A 23,784-nucleotide genomic window follows, 5' to 3' on the forward strand; every position below is an offset into this window, starting at 1 on the left:
TAAAGATGCAAACCCACTTGGACATGCCATTTCCCTGTATGATAGTATTTTCCACCTCCATGTCCAAACCCAAAAGGCTTTCTATTATTCAAAGAAAATTGCAGCATTAGTGTTCAACAACATGTCCTTCCTTAAGAAAGGAAAGGAACTTGCACTGTTCATTCACTCTCCTCTAGGTTCAGTTATCACCTGAATGAGGATTTCATTTCTTTTCCCAGTCTTATCCATCAAAGGAAGAATCCAGATGCTATCCTCTGGTTTAGTTTCCAGTTCTCACAAGACCAAGTGCTTCCCTCCCCTCCATTGATCCCCTGCTTATTTTTACACTGGGTATGAATCCCTTCAGAGCAGCTCTGGGATGTGAGAAGGACTCAGCACATATGGGCAGCCCAAGAAACCCATGTCCTCCAGCAATACAAGGAGGAGCAGCCAGCAGTGCCCTGAGGGAACACGTGGGTCCCCCTGCAACCAGGCCAGCCAGCCCTAGGCTGCTCACTGAGAACATTCTTAGTAGCATCCAAGCAAAACAGCTCACCCTCAACTCCCCAGACAAACTACTGCCATATTTTGTTTCTTTCTAATATTTCTGCCTTCTAATCTTAATTCTTCTGGCTTATGGCTCAATCCTTCTATGGGGATTCATAGCAAATACAAAGAATAATATCTTTCCTACTTTCAGATATTAAGATGGATCATTATTCCTCCTGACATGTTAGAAGATATTTATCAGTATGAGTTATGAGGCCTTTCTGACTGTGAAGATTTAAACATCGATTTAATGCCAACTTAAAGACTCCTAAAAGTGTTGGAGATTGCATTAGATAAATAATTTAACAATAAAAGGTATATCAAGGCAGACATTATTGCAACCTTCTGCCAATCAATCACCATTTTCCATGTTTATCCAATTTCCATCTCAAGGCTTGGTACATCAAATTGCCTAGACATATAGGACACAACTGAAATAACTTCATCATTGAATAAAATTGCACGGCCATTAAAATTCTCTAAAATCAAGATAGCTGACATTATGTTAAATATTGGCTTCAGTTCCGTAGGGTAATAAATTCTGACCTAAATCCAATCTTTCATGGATAGCTGATTCAAAATGAAAAATTACGGTTTAGTCATTTTACCTTAGGAAAATTTCTATGGAAACCAAACACAGCCCGGGGCGGTCTTTGAAATATATGATAATTAAAAACACAACTCCCATCCTAGGCATCCTGAAACAAAGTGAATGGATTTGTTTTGGTGCACAAATATCAGACACGTTAACAGCTACCAAATTGAGAGGTTGTGCCTCTCCCAGGTCTCTGATGCAGAAGCAATCAATCGATGCATGGCACAACTTGCACACCTTACAGCCACCAGGCATCCCCTGCAGCTCCTGCAACAGGGCAAAGGTGCTGGGCTGGGCAGATAAAAGCAGAGAAGTAGTGCAGCAGAATTCTGCTCCGATCTCACATTTGGACATTGCTGAAGCCTCAAAAAAAACTTATTATTCTGTAACACAATTAACTCCAACTCTTTTGATAATCAGATGTTAAAATCCACCTAAATAGGAAGCTAACAACAATACCACTGCACATCATATTTTCCTCTACATACTTTGCGATGGATTTAAGCACCTTTTATCCCTGGTCTGTACATGGTGTAACTCGCCCAGGGTGTCCCAATAAGCCTGTAAGGTATCAAGGGGGTAAATCCAAGCTCCCAAAGTGCTAGTCAGTGCTTATACGATGGGTTATGATACGGCAAAGCAGCATGCTTTGCTCTCACTCTTTAGTCAGGAGCTCCTTAATGACTTCTGTGAGTAATCGTATCCTCAGGTGACAATCTAATAAATAGACTCTGAAAAATATATTCTTTCATCATAGCGAGAACAAGAGAACCTCTTTTTTTTCCTCTTAAATGAGATTTCTGCTTGGGTGAATTCTACTGTAACTCTCTGAGTCCTTTCAGGCTTGCAATGGGGGACTCTCATTTCTCTCTCATTTCTTCTCTTATTTTTATAATCTGCAGCGATAGAAAGGAAACAAAAAGACACGATGTACCTGTCTTAACTTTGGCAAATTATGCCCACAAATGGCTATAAATGATGGAGAGAAATAAAAATGTGTGAATTTCCGTTGTGAACTTTGGCCTGTTTGTTGTAAAGGACCGAGCTAAATCTAACCGGATTTCTCATGAAGGACATTCAGAAGTGGATCAGGCTGAGTACAGTTCATTTCTCCTGGCTAGGTGAACAATGCCAGAAGTGTCTGAAGCCCCTCTGCAGCATCTCTCTTGAGCAGAAACCTAAATAAAGCAGCTGGATTTTTCCCAGAAATGCAAAAGATTCGGGACTACTCATTCACACTCTTGAAGCAGAGCATAAACTAACATAAAAAGCAAAATCGCGCTACGATGGAATAACTTATGGAATGCAACCAAGACTGGTTGCTCTACTTCTAATTGCGGGTGTGTGTGCATGGGCAACTTTGACATCTGAGTGGTCAGAGGTGCTGCGCTTCATTAGAGACAATACCTTTTGTTCTGGCATTAGCTAATGAACAACAGGCCAGCAGAAAACAGACTGGAACAGAAGTCTCCTTCTGAGATACGTCATTTTGCTGCTACCTCAAACATAGATGCATAAAGCTACTGGCATCCCAAACAGAAGTGAATCCTTATTTTCTGGACTGCTGCGTAAGGAGAGAAGACAACATCACGACTTTGAAAAATCCACCTGCAATTCATGGAACAAAGTTCAAAAGAGTGGTTTTTTAAGTGGCAAAATTTTTTAAGAAGCAAATACTGGAGCAGGTTTTAGTTACTGAAGACACTGTCATCAAAGCTAGTGCAATGTACATCAGCTATACTACTAACACAACTTGCTTTTAATATTTCATGGGAATCTTGGGTTTGTCTTCATCTCCTGGCAGGAAACAGTAGAGTTATGCAAAAATACACCTCAGTTCCACACAGCCTCCCTCTGCTGCGGCTTGGCAAACCCAGCATGTGCTACACAGAAGTCTTGTTATTCCCAATTAATCTCAGCAGCTGCCTCAGCTCTCATTAGCTGTTTGCTTATGCTGGCTGGCAAGGTGGGCAAATGAGCCAGGCTTGGCTCTCCTGCCCAGCTCTCCCTTTTGTAAGGGAGTAATCCTTACCATGCTCTCAAGCAAGTGATCAAAGATGACTCCTCCTCAGACAAAGGGAATGACTTTGGTTCAGATCTTCAAAGATGTTCACAGACTTACAGATGTGCAATTAATGAGAAATTATTTCAAATTATTTCAGAGCATCTAGAGTCCATGCAAAAGAAAAAATACAAACAGATACAACATGCACTGCAGTGAATTCCTCCTTTAAAATTCCTTTTTCCTGCCTACCATTCAGTGAATTACCCAGAATGAATCACAGCTCACAAATAGATGGAGAACATGGAAATGTTCAGTTCTGTTTAGTCATGCTACTGTCAAGCTCACCAATATTATGCAGCACAGTAATACACAACATACACAGAAGATTTCAGTCTAAAAGCAGTTGAAAATATTCTGCTGCATAGTAGTAGCTAGTGGCTGGCTGGAAGCCTTAATTTCCAATTAAAAGCACAGATGAGTAAGCAGCAAGAGCAGTGCTTCAGCTGCAATTTAGAACAGAAGGGTGCATTCTCACTGGCAAAGTGTTTCTCTAACATTCTGATGAGTTACACAAATGAATCAAGACTTCAACAAAACACTTTGCCCTCAGTTTGGGCAAGCAAGTCTCCAGAAAACAGAAGCAATCACCTTGCAGCAATGAGGATGATACAAGCAATTACTGTTAGAATTAGTTACTTGCAGAGCTGCCTTGCTCAGCAGTGAGGCTTCCCATGAGCTCTCACCATCCTTATGTCCTTGCTGACATCCATTGGAGGGATGGCGAGCACCCACCACAAGAACTGGTTGTTAGGATCTGGCCCCAGTGAGCTCTGGGGGAGGGAACTGAAAAATTCCTTGGCCTCCCTGGAGGCTGGTGAGAAAATCAGAGGAGGAAAACAATGGAATTCTGCCACGGACTTCTCAGTAGGGCCAGGACTTGGAACCCACGATCTTGCCAGGAACAGTTTGTAAGACTGTAAATAGAACATACTGGAGTTGCACATGCATTAAAGCAGATACTGGAAGCTGGGAGCACTACTCTTCCTTATGCAGGTGCCAATCAGGAATGACTTCTTAGACACAACTGAATGATAAATCAGTGACTTATCATGGATAGTAAAGCAGAGAGTGAGGGAATCAGGGCTATTCACATCTAACAAGCTCCTGAACAACCAAAGACAAGCATTTATCTGGAAGACTAAATACACATGGAGCAATTTCAAAATCTTATCTGAGGTTGCACTGCTACAGTCTCTTGTTATTCACTTTTTCTATACCAGTCTTGATTACTCAGGGAGAATAAAGACTGATGTTTTAAAACTACCTTCTGTGTAAGAAATGCTTGCACAGAAACAACTAAATCGTGGTTTTCTTAAAATAGCATTAATGTCCTATAAGACTGGCTTCATGCCTAGACTGCTGGCATTTTAATTCAGGGTAGATCCCTTCAGCAACTCCTCCTCATTCCCAAGGAAAGACACTGCAAAACAGCCTCTGGTCTCATAAGGCTCAGTGATTCCCTGAGTATACCAAATACGTGTACCCATCTGAAAACGTGCCTGAAGCAGAGCATATTCCCTTTAACTGTATACCAAATTCTGGAGCAAACAGTTAAGGCACGTATTCCAAGCAGCTACAAAACAGGAAAATTCTCTAGATCAGCTCAGCGGAGGAAATTAAATGTAAAAGTTCCCCCTCTCCCCCCCTCCCCCCCCCGAATTATTTTAGAAGCAATGCAGATTATGTCATTGTCTTCAAATCAGTGGTTGCCCCGAGCTGCAGCTAACATGGGATTGCTGGGACACAGCAGTCCCCTCTCCTCAAAGCAACAGCTCATCAGATGGAGGTTCCCGTGAAAACCAGTATTTCTTTCCCACGCTTAGAGACATGCGAATGTTAGAAATGCAGAGCTGAATTGGTAGTGACTCAGCCCCAGCAATCTCCTTCTACCTTTGGTGACATTGTAGACACAACACTGAAAGCAAATTTGAAAGTTGCTGTTGCCCATTAACATTTAATGCATACTAGAGACACTCCAACAGTTTTGTTACGGTTGCAAAGATGAGGGAAGAACTAACACTGACGCTGCTCACACAACCTCAATTTAAGCTGGATTCAATAGTACTGTGCTTCATACTGCACAGCTTCCTGCTCAGCACTGAATAAAACCAGGAGAATTTAGATGCAATGCTTTCACTTAAACACTCATCTACTGAATCACTGCAATGAGTCCACATCAAAAGCCCAACACCTATTTTACACAAAAATAAGCAAAACTGCTGGTATGGCTTGAGTTTTCCTACCACAAAACACTTTTTAAACATATTTTCTGACTATATTTTTTATTTAAAACCCTACCAGCTCCCAGTAACAACCTCCTTTTGCTTCAATCATATCCATCTCATCCCCACCACTCCAACTATGCACCCTGCAGGATCATGGGAGCATTAGCCACTGCTCAAGCACTTTGCTTTCATTGCTGTACACACACAGTAATCTTTATCGAAGTGTTCACTGAGCCCCTGCTGCCCACTTGGCCATTAGCTGCTCCCACACCTTCCCAGCTGCCCCTGTAATGCTCCCTAAAATGACAGCATTTTCCAGAACAGCAATTTGGTGACAACTAGGGCTGCTGGTCGCAAATTTTTCAGACTTCCTGCCCTTCATTTCTTGTGCTGTGCACTGCTCTCAGCATTTTCTTAAGATGCCATTTGCCAACACTTGTCTGCCCTCAAGTTTGCTGCCCTGTTCATCTCCGTTACAAGATGTGTGGACTTTCCATCTACAAAGAAAGATGTCCAATTTCTGACTCACTGGCCAGATTCAGCTTCTGAGGATAAACCATTAATTTGGTTCCCTTTCCCAGGAACATCCCTTCCATGAGCAACGAGAAGTGTTTGGGCAGCTTTTGCATCGAGGAAGCATTGCCTTTCTATTCCAATGACCAAGTGCTCCAGGCACACAATAAAAACACAGCCCTTCCATCTGATGCCTGGCTGAAAATCCAGTACAAGTGGCAGCAGCTTCTCTGCACTTTGGGTCCTGGCATATACATGTACTTTTGGCACATAGGCTATTCTCTGGTCTCCATCCATACAATGAGGTAGGGTCCATTTTCAGCCAAAAGAACTAAGTGTCTTTCCATTATTCTGTCATATTCTAATTTTATCTGTCAAAACATGCACACGTGGCCATAAAAAAGTTAACTTGAGAATCACTACTACTGTGCATTACTGCTGATACCTTTTTTTTCCTCCTTACAGTGTCATGGCTTCACTGATTTTGGTATTGTTGGCTCTGCTTCACACATAGCTAAGGGCATAAGGGAGGCACACCACATTTTAGAAACTCACTTCACCTAAAATTCAAGCACTGAATCTTGAAACTGCCTTTTAGAACAAAAGAAGTGCTGGAACATGGTTTCCAGAAGAGAACACAATCTCTGTACGTGGTGTAATTACATCTTGGTGTACTGCAGAATAACGGCACATGGCTTAAATGCTATTAATTGTGAGCAGTTTTGTTCCACAGGATGTTGTTCGCTGATAACTACTCAATTAGTGTTATTTTGCAATTAGTCTACTCACAGTAAATTTATTGCAACCAGAGTCATCTATGGTGCAGCAAATTAAAACGCTGTCTGGGCTGTATGTGCAGTGGCTCTTATATGCTCCTTAAACCGTGCATAGCTCATCACAGTCATTTTGTCACACTGACAGATTAGAGGTGCAGGAAAGCAGCAGCCACTGTCACTGGCAATCCTGAAACCAGGAGAAAAAAGATAAATTTGGGGTCCAGTCACCTTTATATCAAACCCAGCGAGTGCAAAAACGCAATGCCAAAATTGTGAGAGCTAAACAAAGGCATACATTTACATGTCACTGTGTGCTTACCCATGCATATACAGAGGGTGAAATTTAATATTTGCTTAGTTGAAGCTCCCATTCTTCTAAAATTATACAGAGGATTCTCTCATTTCCGTGCTTTGAAGAACTGCTCTGCTCCACCTCATGAGTATTTGGCACTTGTGAGGCTTATCCCCTCTCTTCCTGCAAATCAACCTCCTCCTGCCAAATGCTTTGAAGTGTTCAGCTACACACACTGCAGGCATACAGACTGCTACTACCTGTGCATATCATACAGTAAACAGAGCTCCAGAGCCCTTTTCTCATGGCTTGAAAACTGAAAGAAGGCGGTGTTTTCTAAAATGAAATGGAACAATCTCCTCAGCAGCACGTGAGAAATTCCAATCTCTTGCCTCAGTGTGCCAGTGCAGTATTATCACTAAGAAACTCAAGGGAAAGCAGTCTGATCTGCAAATAACTTTTTCAGTGCTGATGAATTATGTGGAAACAGAGTAGCTTGATTATTTTTCTACTTTATTTATGAGTTGGGTTTACCCCATAGGGATGAAAGTAGCAGAAAACTGCTAAGACTACAGTAGAGTCAACAGAAAATAAATCGGGCTCACCTGAGGCAGTTTTTCTGGGGACTTTTCTTTTGCCAGAACATCTTAGAAAAAACCTCTCACAGAAACTGTTACTTATTTTTGTCTATCTAGGGCCACAGATCTGGGTCAAGCACAAACCCAGATGGATAATTAACAATAAGGATTAGGGCAGAGTCTCCCCTGGACTGTAGCAGCCTGTAGAAGCTGGCCCACAGGAGGGCTGATGCAGAAACCACTCGGCACCACATCTGATGACTCACAGACCCAGTACCAATCACTGAGGAGAACTGCACATCCAGCTAACTTGCAGGCCAAGGGACTCAGGGCTGTCATAATCCACATCAGAGTGAAAAGCAGAGAATTCAGGGACTGATGCAGCTAGCAGGCCTGAAGTTGGGCTACTTTAATTGCAGAAGGAAGATCAGCAAGGAAAAGTCCCAGCTTGATACACACCTCTCTGTGGAATTGTGGAATTGTAATTTATTGCTGCTCAAATTTTTAGTCACATAGGGTCACCATGGCCATCCTAAACTGCACCCTTCCCATGGGAATAAAGGACTCTGCTGGGGAATAATGTGACACAGATCACTTGTGCTTTGCCAAAGAGGTTTAAGATTAGATTATTTTAAAGCCAAGAGTTCACATTTCAACTTTCACTTCTTACCAGTGCATCTGCCCTAGAGGAGAGCCATGGACAGGAAAGGAGACAGCTCATCCAGGCCCAGCTTTGCTGAGCAGAACTGAGTCCAGCTCACCTGGGGAGTCAGTGCCTGCATGGCTGGAGATGGGCCCAGCAAGGAAGCAGCCAGCCCTGCTATCTGCAGGCTGCTGATCTCTGCATCGCATCTGAAAAGAACTGAACTCCCCAGAGGGATGGTGTCAGACTTACTTTCCCCCCCCCTTACCTTCACTGACAGTATTTCCCCTCAAAACACACTTCTACCAGCTCCAAACACTCCCTTCAAAACCAAGTGACTTACAAGCTGTCTGCTGCCCTGATCTTAGCTTTGACTTCAGATAAGGCTGCACCCAAAGCCTGTGACATCAGCTTCCTGGTCCAAAACACTGGTGTCCTGTTTTCAGGCTGGGCTCATTAGCCAATGCTTACTCACATTCTGAGCAAGGCAGGCAACTTCTCCTGTTCCAGGCCCTGTCCCGTTGCAAGGCAGACACTCTGCAATGTCCTCAGAGGGAGTATAGCCTGTCTGCTCCTGTTCTCATGGAAACAATGCTGTATTTCATACAGGTGGCAAACAATATGCTACTGGCGTTAACAATCCCTTCTTATACGCTGAAGATGGTTACATTCAATTTTTTTTGCTTATTACCAGTGGAAATAAAGTATTTGAAAGAAAAAAACAATGAGCCTGTAAGATCCTGTTCCTGCTGATAACGATTCAAGTGAATGTACCGCTTAACATTTATGACAATCCAGCTGGATGGAGTCATGTCCGTGATTGATAGCTATGCTGAACAACTTTGTGGCTTTGATCAACCAAGACAGGATCCAACGGGATTAAACGTTGGATGACATCTCAATGGAAACTGTAGCACTGGGAACACGTTTATACACAGAGATAATGGATGAATGTGCTTCTACAATGCATAAATATTTAAACTTTACAGCTCTGCTGAAAACGGACAGGAAATCTTTTTTCAAACCAAACTGAAAGGGATAGTGCTTGCATGCTAAAAATAAAGACTAACAAGTGCCTGGATGTCTGACTTTTGCTGACAAACAGCATATAGCTTTCTTGATGCATAAACTGGCAAAACGTCTAAACAGACCTCTCCCCCGCCAGCAATCTTGAAACAGGGTGTCTTATGTTCCCAAAAGTTGATAGCCAGTGCTTCACAAACCTCTTCTAATGAAGATCAATGCCTTTCAGGCATATCTGGACCTGATGAAGACACCTTTGACCAAGGATGTGGCTAACAGCAGCAGCAGGAAAGGTCTGAGACCACAAAACAGAACTCAATCTATGGATCTTTAACAGGGCTGTAAAATTTAACAGATCAATCAAGTGGTATCATAATAGAAGGAGATTAATGGCTGAACAGGTACCAGTCCTGAGGAGTACTCTAACATCTACTGGGCACCTTCAATTCAGGTGTTCCTACACGTCTATCTTAATAACCCCGTATTCAGATGTTTCAGAAGTCACTACTAAGCCTGGATCTCTTCCATAGCTCTGAGGTCCCAGCCTGCCTGTGCACTGGCACCACTTGCATAAGCAATTCATGTCCCACTCAATATGCTGCTGCTTTATCACTTCCCCACAGCAGAGCTCCCAAGTCTGCTCCAGAGCACCTTATATGTAACACAGGATGTACAGACTTTTCTGCCAATGAAATCTGGCTGTTGAAGCAGTAAACTTCAGCTGTCAGCATGGGCAGCAGGAAATAACCCTGAGGCAAAGAAAAGTCAACATTTTCCACAAAGATCCATCTGGATAAGTTAATACATTCCCAAATCATACTTCTTAAACAGGCCTCACTGCCTAAAATAAAAATTTGAATGAAACTTAATCACTGTTAACCCAAAAAACTGTACCCACAGACTTTTTACACTTAACATTTTAATGTGGCATATCCCCTAAGCTCATGAGATGCTAATAAATTCATGTGTATTTTAAAATAAAAGCATACTGGACAATGACTCCATTTCACTACATCTTTGGAGGGGAACTCAGTGATGCTGAGACCGCCATCAATGCCTGATTTTGCTGAATTCTTACCTTTCTGCTGTTCTGGTTTTACTCTCCCTACAACTTGTTCTGCCTTCCCTGTCTCTCTTCCCATTCAATTCACACTGAACACTACATCTTCTACTTGCTCCTTTAATTCTTAATCTCCAATATCAGCCCACAGTGTAAAGATTTTGAATTTTACCATGCATTTTACCAATTTTACCAAAGGAAGAAAAACACCAAAATATATGTTGTAAAACAAACACACAAACAAAAAAAACCCCACAGCCACAACACAACAGTCACAGAGGTGGGAAATGAGGTGCCATTCACTGTGGTAATATGCAACATCTAAGTTAAAAGCTTAGACTTCTATTGGAGAGAGATGTTCCTCTGGGGCACCTCCTTTTTTCCACTCTCTGTGAAAAGAGTTTAACCTCCAAATTCAGCCAAGAGCACCACGATCCTCCTCTTCTTCTCCTCTGTACTGCACTGAGTCTACCAATCGTAACCACTGCTCTGAGATGGTGCAATGAACGGGTAAGCTGTCAGGATTAGAGGAGGTAAGTAAATATTCCTCATGAAACAAACTAAACATTCTTTTAAAACAAGCACTTTACTATGGTGGAAGTTTACAGCTGAGTAAATGGCGGCTCATGAAGCGTTCTTACTGAAAGGCAGAAATGGGCTAGTGAAATATGCAAAGTGAAACCAAGCAGAGAGACGCCTGATGTATCTGACTGCACACAGGAACCACAAGCAACAAATCAAAGCCTGACTTAGGCAACAGTTGGCACCTGGCTCTCTACAGTAGTAATTTTGGAAATTACTTTAGCTGATTAAAGATCGTTAAAAACAGAAGCGAGTCACAGAACTAGATTTTTTTTCATGCTTAAAAAAATAGTTCTGTTTCTTACAGTTATCTGTACATACAAAAATGCTCTAGTGGCTCTAGTTCTTAGCTAGAATTCCACTGCAGAACCATTAAAAATGGCTGTAACAACAGTATATCTCATTTACTGGCTAGCAGAACACACCAGAATTCACTACAGTTGTTGTCTGATCCCAGAAAAGCAGGCAACTCAGTAACAAGACACGCACCTCAACTGTGCTTCTCTGCATCTGTAGATGAAGAACTAAAAGAAATAAAAGTAGCAGATAAATTCTCATATCACACAGCGCAATAAAAATCTGGGGGAAGTAAAAAAGAAATTCAGCAGGAATCTACCAAGGATCCTGCGATACCCATATAACTCCCTGCTTAAAACATCCTCAGATTCTCCCCAACTTTCACAGACTAAAGAAGTACATGTTTCTGCAGCAAAGTCCATTTCTTGTCATTAGGAATCCATTTCAATCATATACAATCCTACTCCCAAGACACTGCTTTATTTCTCCTTCACCACCTCCCAACTTACCCTCCAGCGTACAGAAACGGGTCACCTTCTCCGGCATCAGCTTTCCATGCTTGTGCTGACAGTACACATCAGCGATCTCCTGCCGACACTGCTTAGACTTTGCCCGGGACATGGCTGAGATTGCCTCTTTGCCCGTTACCTCGCACTTGGGTGGCTGGTCATAACTCAGTTCAGGAGAGCTGTTCCCAGTTTTTTTCAGAGGTTGCTGTATGGGAGACATGTGCATGTCCTTCAGATTGTTGTCACTGCTGTTCTTTCCAGGCTTATCACCCAACTGCACCACCTCATTGGAGCTCTTCCCCAGCAGCGAGTTCTCCTTTATCTTCTCTTCTTCCAGTTTCTTTCTCAAATGCTCCTTTTGCTTGCTAAGGGGTTTTTTCACCAGCTCAGACTGGTGTTTTTGCCTCTGAGTCCTGGGAGCAAAGTTACTGTTATCAATATTTTCAAAGTCCTTGGGGACTGAATTCTCATTATTGCTGTCTGTTCGTGTTTTCTCTTTCGGTCGGTGGGAAAAATAGCCATCCTATAAATAGGGAGAAAAATTACATTTTTCTTACTACAATACTCACGTGCCATCCATTACAAACATTTCATACATGAAAATATCAATAAATTATAATCCAGCATACTGGAAAATGCCATGTTAGGGTTCATAACAGAAAGGTAAGGCTGAGGAATTCACCTGAGCTGCCAACGTCAGTGCAGGCAACCATATCACCCTCTGCCCTTCATCTCTGTGCTGGGCATGACTCCATCTCAGATGGAGCAGGGGGTGTATACAGGCTTGTGAGCAGCTGTTGACTGGAGAAGACTTCATCCTGACACCATTAGAATCAATGGCAAAACTCTCCAGAAAGGCCTGGGCCGGTCCAGGCCCTGACTACCAGTCCTCACCAAAGCACCCCTCGTCTCCACACTAGGATGAAAATCCTGACCATAAGGGCTGTAATGTTCAAAACATGCTATATGAAGGAGAGGGAATGGACATGGTGAAATGTTTGTCTGCTGCAGAATAACGCTGGCCTTCGTAATTTCCCCCCTCCACCTGTTACCATGGAAACTCAGCCCAGCACTGACTGCAATAGCAGATTTTTAAGAAGTCGCATTTTTGTTTGCCATCAGATAGGTTACACTGGTGACAACTCCTGGGGAAGGCACAACAGGCCACACAAGGACTGTGAAATCAGTCAACACCCCTGTTTGCTGTGTATTGGTGGGTGGGCTCCCTGGGAGCCAAGTTCCACCTCATACTGCCCACGTCCCAGCCCTGCAATGGCCACACCGCTCCCTGGCTTCCTGAGCCTGCTGTATGGCCACCTCCTGCAGCTGTCCTCCAAATCATCTCCAAAACATGCTTATTAAACTCTGAAAGAACTCTAAAAGGGAGGCACCTCCATGGCCCACCCCTGGACATCACCACGGTCTGCACCACAGCATGCTCTCTGCAGACAGAGGGACGCAAGCCGTGCCACAGGCACAGACCGTTTGTCTGCCCAGCCTGCTTCAGGCTGAGGGAGCTGAGCCAGACCGGGCCTGCAGTGCTGGGAGAGCGGTGGCTGCTGAGCATGGAGAAGAGATGACTCTGGGACCTCTCATTAGTGTCCATTAACACCTGAAGGGAGGTGCAAAGAAGGTGGAGCCAGGCTCCTTGCAGTGGTGCCAGGAGCAGAGGCACTGGGCACCACCCAGAGCACAGGAGTTCTCTCTGCCCATCATGCAGCACTGTGCACTGTGCGGTGCCCAGAGGCTGCGGGGTCTGCTCCTTGCAGATGTTCAGAAGCCACACAGATGTGGGCCTGACACATCCCTAAAAGACTAGGCCTGAGCCAGGCAGGCACATTGTAAGGCTGTAGAAATGCTAATGGCAGAGAAGGGAGGTGTGGGACAGCACAGGGTTGTGGGCACCATGTCCCCCAGCCACAGCAGAGGCTGAGGATGGCCGAAGCTGAAAGTGTCCTTCACCAGCACTTCTAAGCCTTTGTCGCTCTTTATGCTGGCTTGAGCTGCTCATATTCTCATGGGGATCAGACAGGCGTGAAAGAAATCCTCAGCAAAAGGGCAGAATTAATTCTGAGAATGTACAAAGAACAGTAAAACATCTGAGTTCTCCCAAACGCTGGTGAGAGCTGGCTACGTGGCTCCCTTCAGACCTCCGCAAACCTCTCCTGGCTGGCACGCAATTGACAAATTGAATGAACACATTCACAGGAGAAAGTCTGTAAGACAGAAAAGAAAAAGGAGGACAATCCCAGGGATCCCAGGGACATCAGAAAGCACAGCAATCTGTTAGAGGAAAGACACAGAAGACCAGAACAAGAGGCACCTGTATGTGTAAATGAATATGAAATGGGAACCTCTGCTCCAGCTGCAGAAGCTGGCCCTCAGGCTAGCAGGTAACGCTCTTTTAGACTCATGGAACAGGCAGTATCTCCACTTATTAAAGTGCTCAACAGCAGACAAAAGCAAGGGGAATTGTTACTAAAGCATTTGATGACCAGGTTATAAATATTGATAGACTTTTTTTCTGCCCAGCACTCTTTTCACTCCTGCTAGACTAAGCAGCCAGAAAGCAGTGCTTGCCAAATCACAGCAGTGGCTAATGATGACTGATGGGAGCCATCCTTAGCACCTACCAACCACATCTCACATCCCAAACATTTCACCAGTGCTAGCTAATTGTTTCTCCCACCTCTTCTGTGAAGAGCTATTTCACAGTCAGATTTCTGTGACGAAGGAGACTGAGATAATGACTTGTCCAAGGTCACACAGCAAGCCAGTATTGCTTTGACCTCTGCAGCTCAGCAATGAGAAATGTTTGAATAGTTTATTCATTAGAAGATCTGGTTCTGTGAGTGACCGAAGTGATTCTCTTCCACGAATATCTCAGCTTGCAAGCAGCTATTGCAAACGGAATGCAGAGGTTTTTCACAAGCCAATTGTTTTTCAAACAAAATATTTTTATTTTTGAGAAAGCGCATCATTTAAAAAAAAAAAAGTCTCTCATTTTTAAGAGTAGAAAGCACACAAAATCAATTTTTTTTCTATTTTTTAAATTAAGGATAAGATTTTTAAAATGTATATTTCAGTGAAAGAGCAGCAAAAAAGAAACCAACAAAAAATCCCACCAAAAACAGTTTCAAGACAGCACTTGTTCCTATGAGTGATCAAACAAAAACAATTCCTCTATTTTCAGAGCCCAGCTCTTTTTACTTATCCTATATCTCCAATATATCTTCAAAAAGAAAAAGACCCCTGACCCCAGCAACAGACTGCAAACAGAGCAAGACAAATATGAAGCTTATTAACTTCATACCCAAAACACCTCTTCCGAGGTGCTGCTGCTCTGAGCAATGGCCCAGTGCTTCAGATGTTTGATAGCTGCCATGTTCCCTTTCTTGTTCAGCCAACTTCTGAACCTCAGGTTGGCTATGCCAGTAGCACACTTCAACTTGCTTTATTTTAATGCAATGACAGAAACATCTTGCATTTGTATACACAAAACAGCTCTGAAAAACTTAACTGCTCTGCAGACACACTTTCTCTAAGCTGTTGCTAGAGCTCAACTTTCCCTCTCACTCTATGCTCCAATGCATACATACCAACCCCTTTTATAAGGCAATAAGCTGCACTCAGCCTTGCAATGAGGCAGGAACCACTGTGAGCTACCTGGGGCTGGGGATACCTGGATGGTTAAACAACGAGTGAAATGAGACACAAGAAGAGGCTGCAGTCGCTGCGTGTCTGCTGAGATAAAAGCCGTGCTGGGGTCAATCTGACATCCCCAAGGCTGTCTCATTGGCCAGCCACCTCTGGCTGTGGGGATGGGTTGGCTCAGGTCACCCACTTGTGCTTGCTCAACATGGGGCTGGGTCCGTCTTGTGGCTCTTGTGTTACAGCATTTGTTTCATACTTAGGAGATAGCGATGTAGACAGCACCCTGATGGCAATGGTTAATTGGGTGTACAGATGTGTGAAAGTAAACAGGGAGGCCTTTCCTCTGCTTTTTTCTTTTTCTCCCCTGCTTATATGAAGCTGAAAGACAACAGTCATCTAAAATGCTATTAATACCATTAGTCTAAATTTTATGTCCCAAACACCTCCTGAGCTATTTATAGTCCTTCAACTTCAACAAGTTGCATATGTGGAATATGAAAAAAAGTATGAAAGAGAAAATGAGAACCTTGTGTTGCATTTCAATGACAGCCGTGCAGAGAGCTACAGGGACACAGCTCAGCAGTAATGCTGAATGGTTAGTTCCCATCATTAATATAGCTGAAGGCACTTTCTGTCTGCAACTGGAGCATTCTAGCACACAGAAACTCGGGGCCAAAATATCTGGCTGCAACAATGAGAAAAAGTCTATCTTCTGCATCAAACTCTTTCCAAAGCCTCTGAAGGCCATGATGGGATCTTTCTATGTGTATCTTGGCAATTTTCCCTCTCTGACTCTCACTAAATGACTTTTCAGGTTAAAAAAGAAAAAAAGGAAAAAAAAAAAAAAAGAGGAAACAAAGAAATGTGCTGTACCACAAACAGCATATTGATAAGGGAAGAGAAGATTTCCACTACTTTTTGCCTTTTTTTTTTTTTTGCGGTAATTCTTCTAATGCCCACAGTAAGAAATTGGTGAAACGCTCTGCCCTCAGCCCCCACCTGACGCCCCATTCAGACCCTCCATAGCACAAAAAAGCCTTCAAGGATGAGGTGTGGGGCCTCTCCTCTTACAAATCGCATCTGACATAATAGGAGAGTGGTAGAAAGCCTTGATGAAACCTCAGGAGAAGAAAGCAAAGTAAACAGAGGATTTACTGGCATAAGGTTCACCTCTTCAAAACTCTTCTCTCCCTTCAAGTGCTTTGCTCCCCTCTGGGAAATGCCTTTCCAAGTGCACACGCTGGAATTTGAGAAGACAAATGTATCACAAGCGCTTCAAAGGCAGACACAAAACTAAGCTGGGCTTTAATCGCTGCCTGCCTGGGGGCACGGAGAAGACCACAAAAGCTCTGCAGAGACAGCATCTGGGAGGAGCGAGGGCTAAAAATATAGCCCAACTGCAGAACAGCTGTGCCAACCAGAAGGCGTGTATGTACATCAGTGCATACGGAATAAAAAGCAAACAGGGCACCTAACAACTGCCATGGCTGCACACAGTCCGATTTCAGCCTCACGTGAGCCTGGTGCTCCCACACCTGCTGATGCAAATAGGGAATGCCACCAAGCACAAAGTCTCTATTTACCTCTCAACAACTCAATTCTTTCTCAACAACTTTCACCAACTATGCAAAGTGTAGTGGTTTCAAGGCAGGACCCACACGTTTCAGCAGGACAAGCTTTGCAGGGAGAGGACATGAAGCTCAGCACTTCAAAGCTCACAACAGCAGCAGCTGCTGACAATAAATGGCATTCATCTGCAAAGTTTGGGAGTACAGACAAAGCAGCACATGTGGACTTAAGCAGTCTACAGGAAGATGGATTTCTCTTGCTCTGCAATACTTATTTTACTATGTTGGATTCACTGCAGACTTTGTGCCATGGATGTAAAATATGTTCAAGTCAGGACAAAGAAATCCTGGAGAAAGATCACGGTGAAATCATGCGTTGCCAGTTCTAGCAGTGCTACACAATCTGTATCAGAGGGTTTGCTGTTTGAAAAGTCATCCTTTCCAGCGTTGGTCCAATGATTTGTAAGCAGCACCTTCCTATCTCTCACTGTGCTTGCAAATTACACTGAATACACTACCAAAAAAAAAAAAAAAAAAAAAGAAAATTATACCAGGATCAAATTAGAAGAAAGCTTATTAACATAGCCTGCATGTATCGACAGTCAAAAATGAAATAGCATTTTCAAGACAATACCTAACAATGTTATTTTTCTTTTGTATAAACTTAATCCCATTCATAGAATGCTCAGAAAAATATTATTAAAATCACCATTCTGGTCTTCGCAAGAGAACAGTTTTCAGGCACAGCCACAGATCAAAACAGACACTACCCAAAGCCACCTCCTTTGAGAAGGCTCCTGTAACAATCACTGACTACTACAGGTTTCAAACACACACCTGAGAGCCAAGCTATCTGATCCGTATTTCCATCACACCCCATCTGACTTTGGCTGTGCTTCTCCTGCAGCCTGGGAACTATGTGGCTTCTCTTTAGGGACAAACCACAAACCTGCATTTGGACATCCTTCTTGTGCAATGCCTGTAGCTCAGCTGATGAACATGCTGCTCCTGCTGCCACTCTGCTTCTGCAGAGAGGTGCCAATCAGGTCAAAATACTTTTTTCCTCACATTTTAAATGCCAGTTCTGTTTATGGCTTTTCTAAAGAAACCCTTGGATGGCCTGCATCACTTTGCAAGCACTGTATTTCAGAGCTCAGGTGTGACACTGTCATGTCTATCACCAAACATAGCCTGAGAGAAGGATTTCCGCAAACACAAAGTTTAGGTCCTATCCATACCTGGTCCTCAGAAGGTCAGGGAGAGGCGAAGTGCCACGTACTGCATGGCGACAACCCTGGCATGGAGAGTATGAATGACACTGGGGCCTCTGTATGTGAATATGTGGTGATTCAACAATAACAAACACACACTCCCAAACTGGGAAGGGACGCTCTGTACCACAGAGCCTGGATGAGATCACAGCCAACTACATACTGATTACCACCGATGCTAAAAATAACAATATAACATTATTGAAAAATAACATTTGAAGCTCAAAGCTATTGCATGTAGGGAGAGTCTGAGCTATCCTCAAAACCTGCACAAGCTTTAATTTGCCAAACTCCATCTTTATTAAAGCGTTTCCCATGCAGAATGAACGCTCTTTGGTACACTGCCCACTATTTCTATAGCTTATCAGAGACTGGCTAACATGCAGACAAATGGGCAGCCAACGGGAAAATGGAGTGAGGGCACTGCAGGCAGCTCATGTGCGGCTCAGGTCTCTGACCCCGAGCACTGAATCCAGCGAGCAGTGGCTGTGCTGGGCAGGCAGCACTGCTCAGAGCCGCTCCTTGTGGCAGCAGGAGTACACTCCTCTCACTGGAGGGGTCATCCATTACCATCCCGGTATCACAGAAGTCCTACAGAGGCCACACAGATGGAGGCACCATGTGCAAACAAGCCCTGAATGGAAGTGCTCACAAGTCTTTCTCTGGCACAACCCATTTCCTCTCCAAGTACAAAGCCCTGGGCTTGCTGGGCTGAGAAGCACGTATCTATCACAGCTCCATTCCACACAAAGCTGGCATTGTTCCACCAAGTAACACAGACATCAGGATGTGCAGCTGTGGAGCAGTGCCCCAAAGGGCATAGGACCATCTATTTGGCCGGTCCTGAGACCAGGAAGGATTTAAACAGCACTACATGAGAAGATAATTAAAACAAGTCTCCTCTTTGTTCAACATTAATTACAGCTCTGTGACATCTTATTTTGTAATGCTAGTTAATTACTCAATAATGATACCTTCCAACTGCCAAGGAAGTCAGCGGATGGCATCCCTACAAGTAAAAGCTGCTCCTGGAGCACAGCCCTCCTCCCATGCTTGGACCTTGGCACACTTGAGGGCTGTTTCTTTGTCAAACCACAGAGAATCACAGAATGGCTTGGGTTGGAAAGGACCTCAAAGACCATAATTCTGTAAGAATCCACGGGAAAAAAAAACAACAACAAAAAACACCAAAACATCATCTCCATCACTGTAGAATAAATCTGACAGTGTGCTTATATGGAGTCATCCCAACTCATCTGCCAGATGCACACCAAAGGATGGTCACCATCAGAATGGTAGCAAATAGTAATTTATTATTATTATTTATTTATTTTTTACGAAAGTCATTGCAAAGGATTTCTGAGGCTGAGCATAACAAGAGGTACCACTGCCAGTACTGCGCTGCCAATCACAGCACCCTGCAGACATCTTGTTGCTCTGTCAGAATGAACATGAAATTAAGGACTTCGGTTGAGGACGTGGCTGATGGGCCACGAGACCTTGAAAAATGAATGCTTCTGGCAGGTTTGGACAGGAGCACAGCCAGAGAGCAGATGGGAGAAGCGACAGCAGATGTTAAAGCAGTTAGCTTTGTCCATATGCTTTTCCATTTTGCTGTAATAAGTACATTGTACTTTAATCGTCAGAGGCTGAAGACTTGTGAGAATCATTCTGTGAGCAATGTATGAACCAACTTCGTGCCTGACATTAAAGAGAGAGGCACAAAGGGCGGAAACAAATTTATTGATTTTGAACTTGAAAGCTGGTTGAGATGAAAGATGTAACGGCATCAAATACAGTCCGCCAGTATGTACAAAGATCACGAGAAGAAGTGATCACTTGGACTTAAAGGGAAATTCCAAGACTTGAAAAAGCACCAGCCCTTCAGGAAACAGCACTAACAAATACCATCATACACAGGTTGCTCCGAAAGTAATGCCTCCTATTTATTTCTATGGAAACTGCAACAAATACAAAGAGCACAATAGCACTATGTGATAGAGAAAACTCCCAGCTACAAAGTGCTATTTTTCAGCATAGTCCCCAAGATTAGCAGTGCATTTTTGCCAGAGATGAACAAGAGCTGCATATAAAAACCTGCACCAGCAAAGGTGACCCACTGCCCCCACTGCTGAAGTGCACCACCCATCCCTCCCTGTGCTACATCCACTGCTGGGTCTCCATCAATGTTCAGCAAACAAGAATGCCCACAAGTGCCATTTTTTTCTGTGTGGAGGAATTCAATTTGCTTTATCCGCCCTTCCATGTCAGTTGCTGCTGTGTCAGAGTGCCCCTGTGCTGCTGTCTGTCACACGGCAACAGCATGTAATGGGATGTTGGTGTGAAGGTTCAACCTCTGCTGCCATCCCACTGACAGCCACCTCTGACATCATGGGCTGACATAAAACAGGTAACATTACTTTCAGAGCAGCTCTCATCGAAGGTGTATACTTTTTCCTTTTGTATACATGCTATTTTTGCAATAAGGTAAAATAAAGAATAAATACAGTTTCAGAACTTTGGCTGCTTTCCTTGGAACAGTTTTTCTGTTTTTTTTTTCTGCTAGCTTGCGTTTGAATTTGAGTGATTTGATCATGTAATAACACCACAGAGCACCCCTCAAGACGTGGAACAGATTTTCACATTTCCTGCAGCTCAGTGCAGTGCCTAAATGAGCAGCTCTTTTGCATTAACAGTAATTTCAAATGTTCATCTGGCTATTAGAGTCTGGAATAAAACTACAGGGAACTGTGAAAGCAAATATCTGCAGTATTTCAAAAACTGTCAACCTTTTCTGCTATCTCAAGCTCTTCAGGAAAATCTACACTTACACAGGACTGGAAGATACCTAAGACTATTTTACTCAGTCTGTAACAGAACTTGCTATATAGTCAGGAGCTGCCCCCAGCTTACAAATGCTGCTCCCTTCCATGCAATACCCGACCCCAGGCTCAGGCAGCTCGCAGCGCTGGTGGAGCAGCCGCCCTCCAACACTGATGGCATTTTCAACCTCCTGGCCTCATTTCAACTCAACCCCATCTCTGAACAGAGCTCAGCACAAGAGATGAGGAAGGACTGAACCGAAGTGCAAAATACAGTTTCTAGCTCAGGAAAACCCTGGAGGCTTGCTTGTCCTTTTTCTCTCTCTTTTTTTTTTTTTTTTGCCCACAGCTCCTTCCCAAGGGAAGGTGGATGGTACAATCCTCCCAACAGACACAGAGGAGCTTCAAGCCCAGACATGAAGAAGCCTACATGAAGTCAGCACTTTCTCAAAGCAGAGGTGATTTAAGTGACTTTTTGTACTAGTGCCCATTATCTTGTGCTCGTCAAACAGGACCCTCAAGCAGCATTTGAAAAATGCTGCAGCTTCATAGAGTAAAAAAGCAATTGCCGCTTGTGCCCCATAGATTTCTACAGGACAGATGGCTACACGTGGAGGGGGCTGCGCTGGGGAGGGCAACACACAGCTCTGGGCCCTGGAGCATGGAGTGGGTCCTGGTAGCAAGGGCTATTCAAGAAAACAATGTTTTGTGTATTTATGTATGTGTATACAGCAAGTTGTACCACTTAATTATGTGACAAGGGTGTCCAGAAAGATGGTGCTGTATAAATAAAGAACACCAAGTGTTTATTGGGGTAAAGCTTGGCCACTGGAATGCAATCTACCAACACAATAACCACACTGCACACCCATCACCTGCCAACTTGTTCATCAATTCCCGAACTCACCAAAAGATTCTTCTCCTGCACTGCAGTGTCAGTGATCCATCCCACAGCAGATAACATGGCTATGTGAACTGAACTCTTTGCCTTCATCTTTATTTCTTTCAGCCAAAATTCAGCCCATATACACTTTATTTCTTTCAGAGGAGTAGTAAACACTTGAAATTGTTTCCTGATGATTTGTTATTAACTAGATTCCAACTAACTTCAACTGGAGAACAACTCCAACTCACATCTAAACAATCTCGGGCAGCCCACAGTGAACTGCTGAGATACACAGTAAGATTTCTGGCAGCTATGGAGATTAAGCATAATTAAAATACGGATGGTAGAAACCGAAGACCCTCTCACATACAAATGAAAACATCCTTGTAAAATACGGTCAGTTTAACACAAACATATTCAGCCTTAATTAGGTAGAAAATCTATTTAGATAAATACAATACAAAGAATAACAATGAACTTCTGGATTACATTTTGTTACTTGGAGGGAAAATACAACACAATAAATGGGAAGTAATTGGAGCTTATTTAATAGTCTCAGACTATCAGCTTGAACAACTATAATCGTTAAAGACCCTGCAGTGATCTTCTACTGATAAACGTTGTTAAATCAGAATTACAATATGACAAGCATGAACAGCAAAGCCTATTAATACGAACAGCACTAAAAGAAACAGATTAATTCCAAGCTTTTTTCCGCTGCCCAGCACCATGAGAAGCCTTTGAACCAAACATTCTAGAAGGAAAGGCCTCCACATTTCCTCTATTTTGAATAAGACTGAAATAGGAACACTTAAATATGTAGAGCAGCTGCAGGTAAGCAATGGCTGTCCAGCATTAGAAACACATCAGCACAGAGCTCAGCATTCACTGCTCAAAGTGAGCCAAGCAGATCCCTTCATGCAAATCTCAAGCACTGCCCCTGGACCCTGAGGACCATGAGGGACAGATGGGTGTTTGCAGCACCTTCTTGTAGTACAGATCTGGTAAGCATGGTACCACGTCTTGCTGGTGGAAAATCAACTGCTTCCATTCAATTCCCACCCATGGAAAGCATCTTCCCTCTAACATCTCTTCTCCATCCCTTCTACAAACACAAAGAGATGCTGGATGGATTCTCATACTCCTGTTTCTCTAAGGGCAGCTTTGAAGTCCCGTTCCCCAAAAGTTATCCCAGAGCTGCCCCAAACGTTCTGTGCAGCTCCACCTTTGCCAGCCATGGCCTGCAGGGACAGAGATGGATGTGCCAGGGCCAGGCTCATTTCATCACAGCCATAGCCTGTCATTGCTACATGTGGCTTGGCCAAGTTTTCTGCCCCTGTAAACAGGCATGATTCATACAGGCCCATGGCTGTACGCCAGCCAGTACCAGGAGATGATTTAATTAAATGGAATTAATTCAGGCCTCCATTAAATCAGGCTCAGGTGCTACCTTTATCAGGAATGCTCCCTGTCATGCTGTGCACAGGTCACATCACCAGACCTGTCACAGTCTGCCCAGAGGGGTCACATCCTGCCCTGTGCCTTCACAGGACGCTCTGCAGCTCCCACCTGCAATTCTGTCAGAACAGGGAACTGCTCACACTAAGGCAGCAGCCACTTCCTACCCAACAGCAGTGCCCAGGCAGCACAGAGTAACACTGACTTTGCCAGTCACTCTCCACAGGCTGTGAATGCAAAGATCCCTAATCACAATCACTCCATTATTTTAACTAACATAACTGTGTCAGTGCATCATAAAAGTACTTCCTTCTAAGGGCAACCACAGCAAAGGTTTGTATTTACAGCCTGCAGTTTTTATGGTGACCTAGAGCTAACTTTGCCTCAGGGACACTACGGAAGCAGTGCTTCTGAAGGCACGGGGAAGTTCAGCCCATAA

General features: G+C 43.6%; 1 protein-coding gene across 3 annotated transcripts in view; it reads right to left on the reverse strand.

Annotated features, from left to right (window-relative positions):
- Window positions 1–23,784, reverse strand: part of XYLT1 (xylosyltransferase 1) — a 152,390-nt gene that overhangs the window by 71,017 nt on the left and 57,589 nt on the right. For 2 of the 3 annotated variants that reach the window (XM_090151553.1, XM_031606986.2), the window contains exon 2: window positions 11,687–12,209. In XM_090151553.1, the coding sequence (XP_090007679.1) occupies window positions 11,687–12,209 (523 nt within the window). Of the gene's footprint in view, window positions 1–11,686; window positions 12,210–12,368; window positions 14,520–23,784 lie in introns of those variants that run through there. The other variant, XM_090151554.1, reaches the window with a different exon arrangement.

This window comes from Phasianus colchicus, chromosome 16, assembly GCF_987193195.1.
Source record: "Phasianus colchicus chromosome 16, bPhaCol1.hap1.1, whole genome shotgun sequence".
NCBI lineage: Eukaryota > Metazoa > Chordata > Aves > Galliformes > Phasianidae > Phasianus > Phasianus colchicus.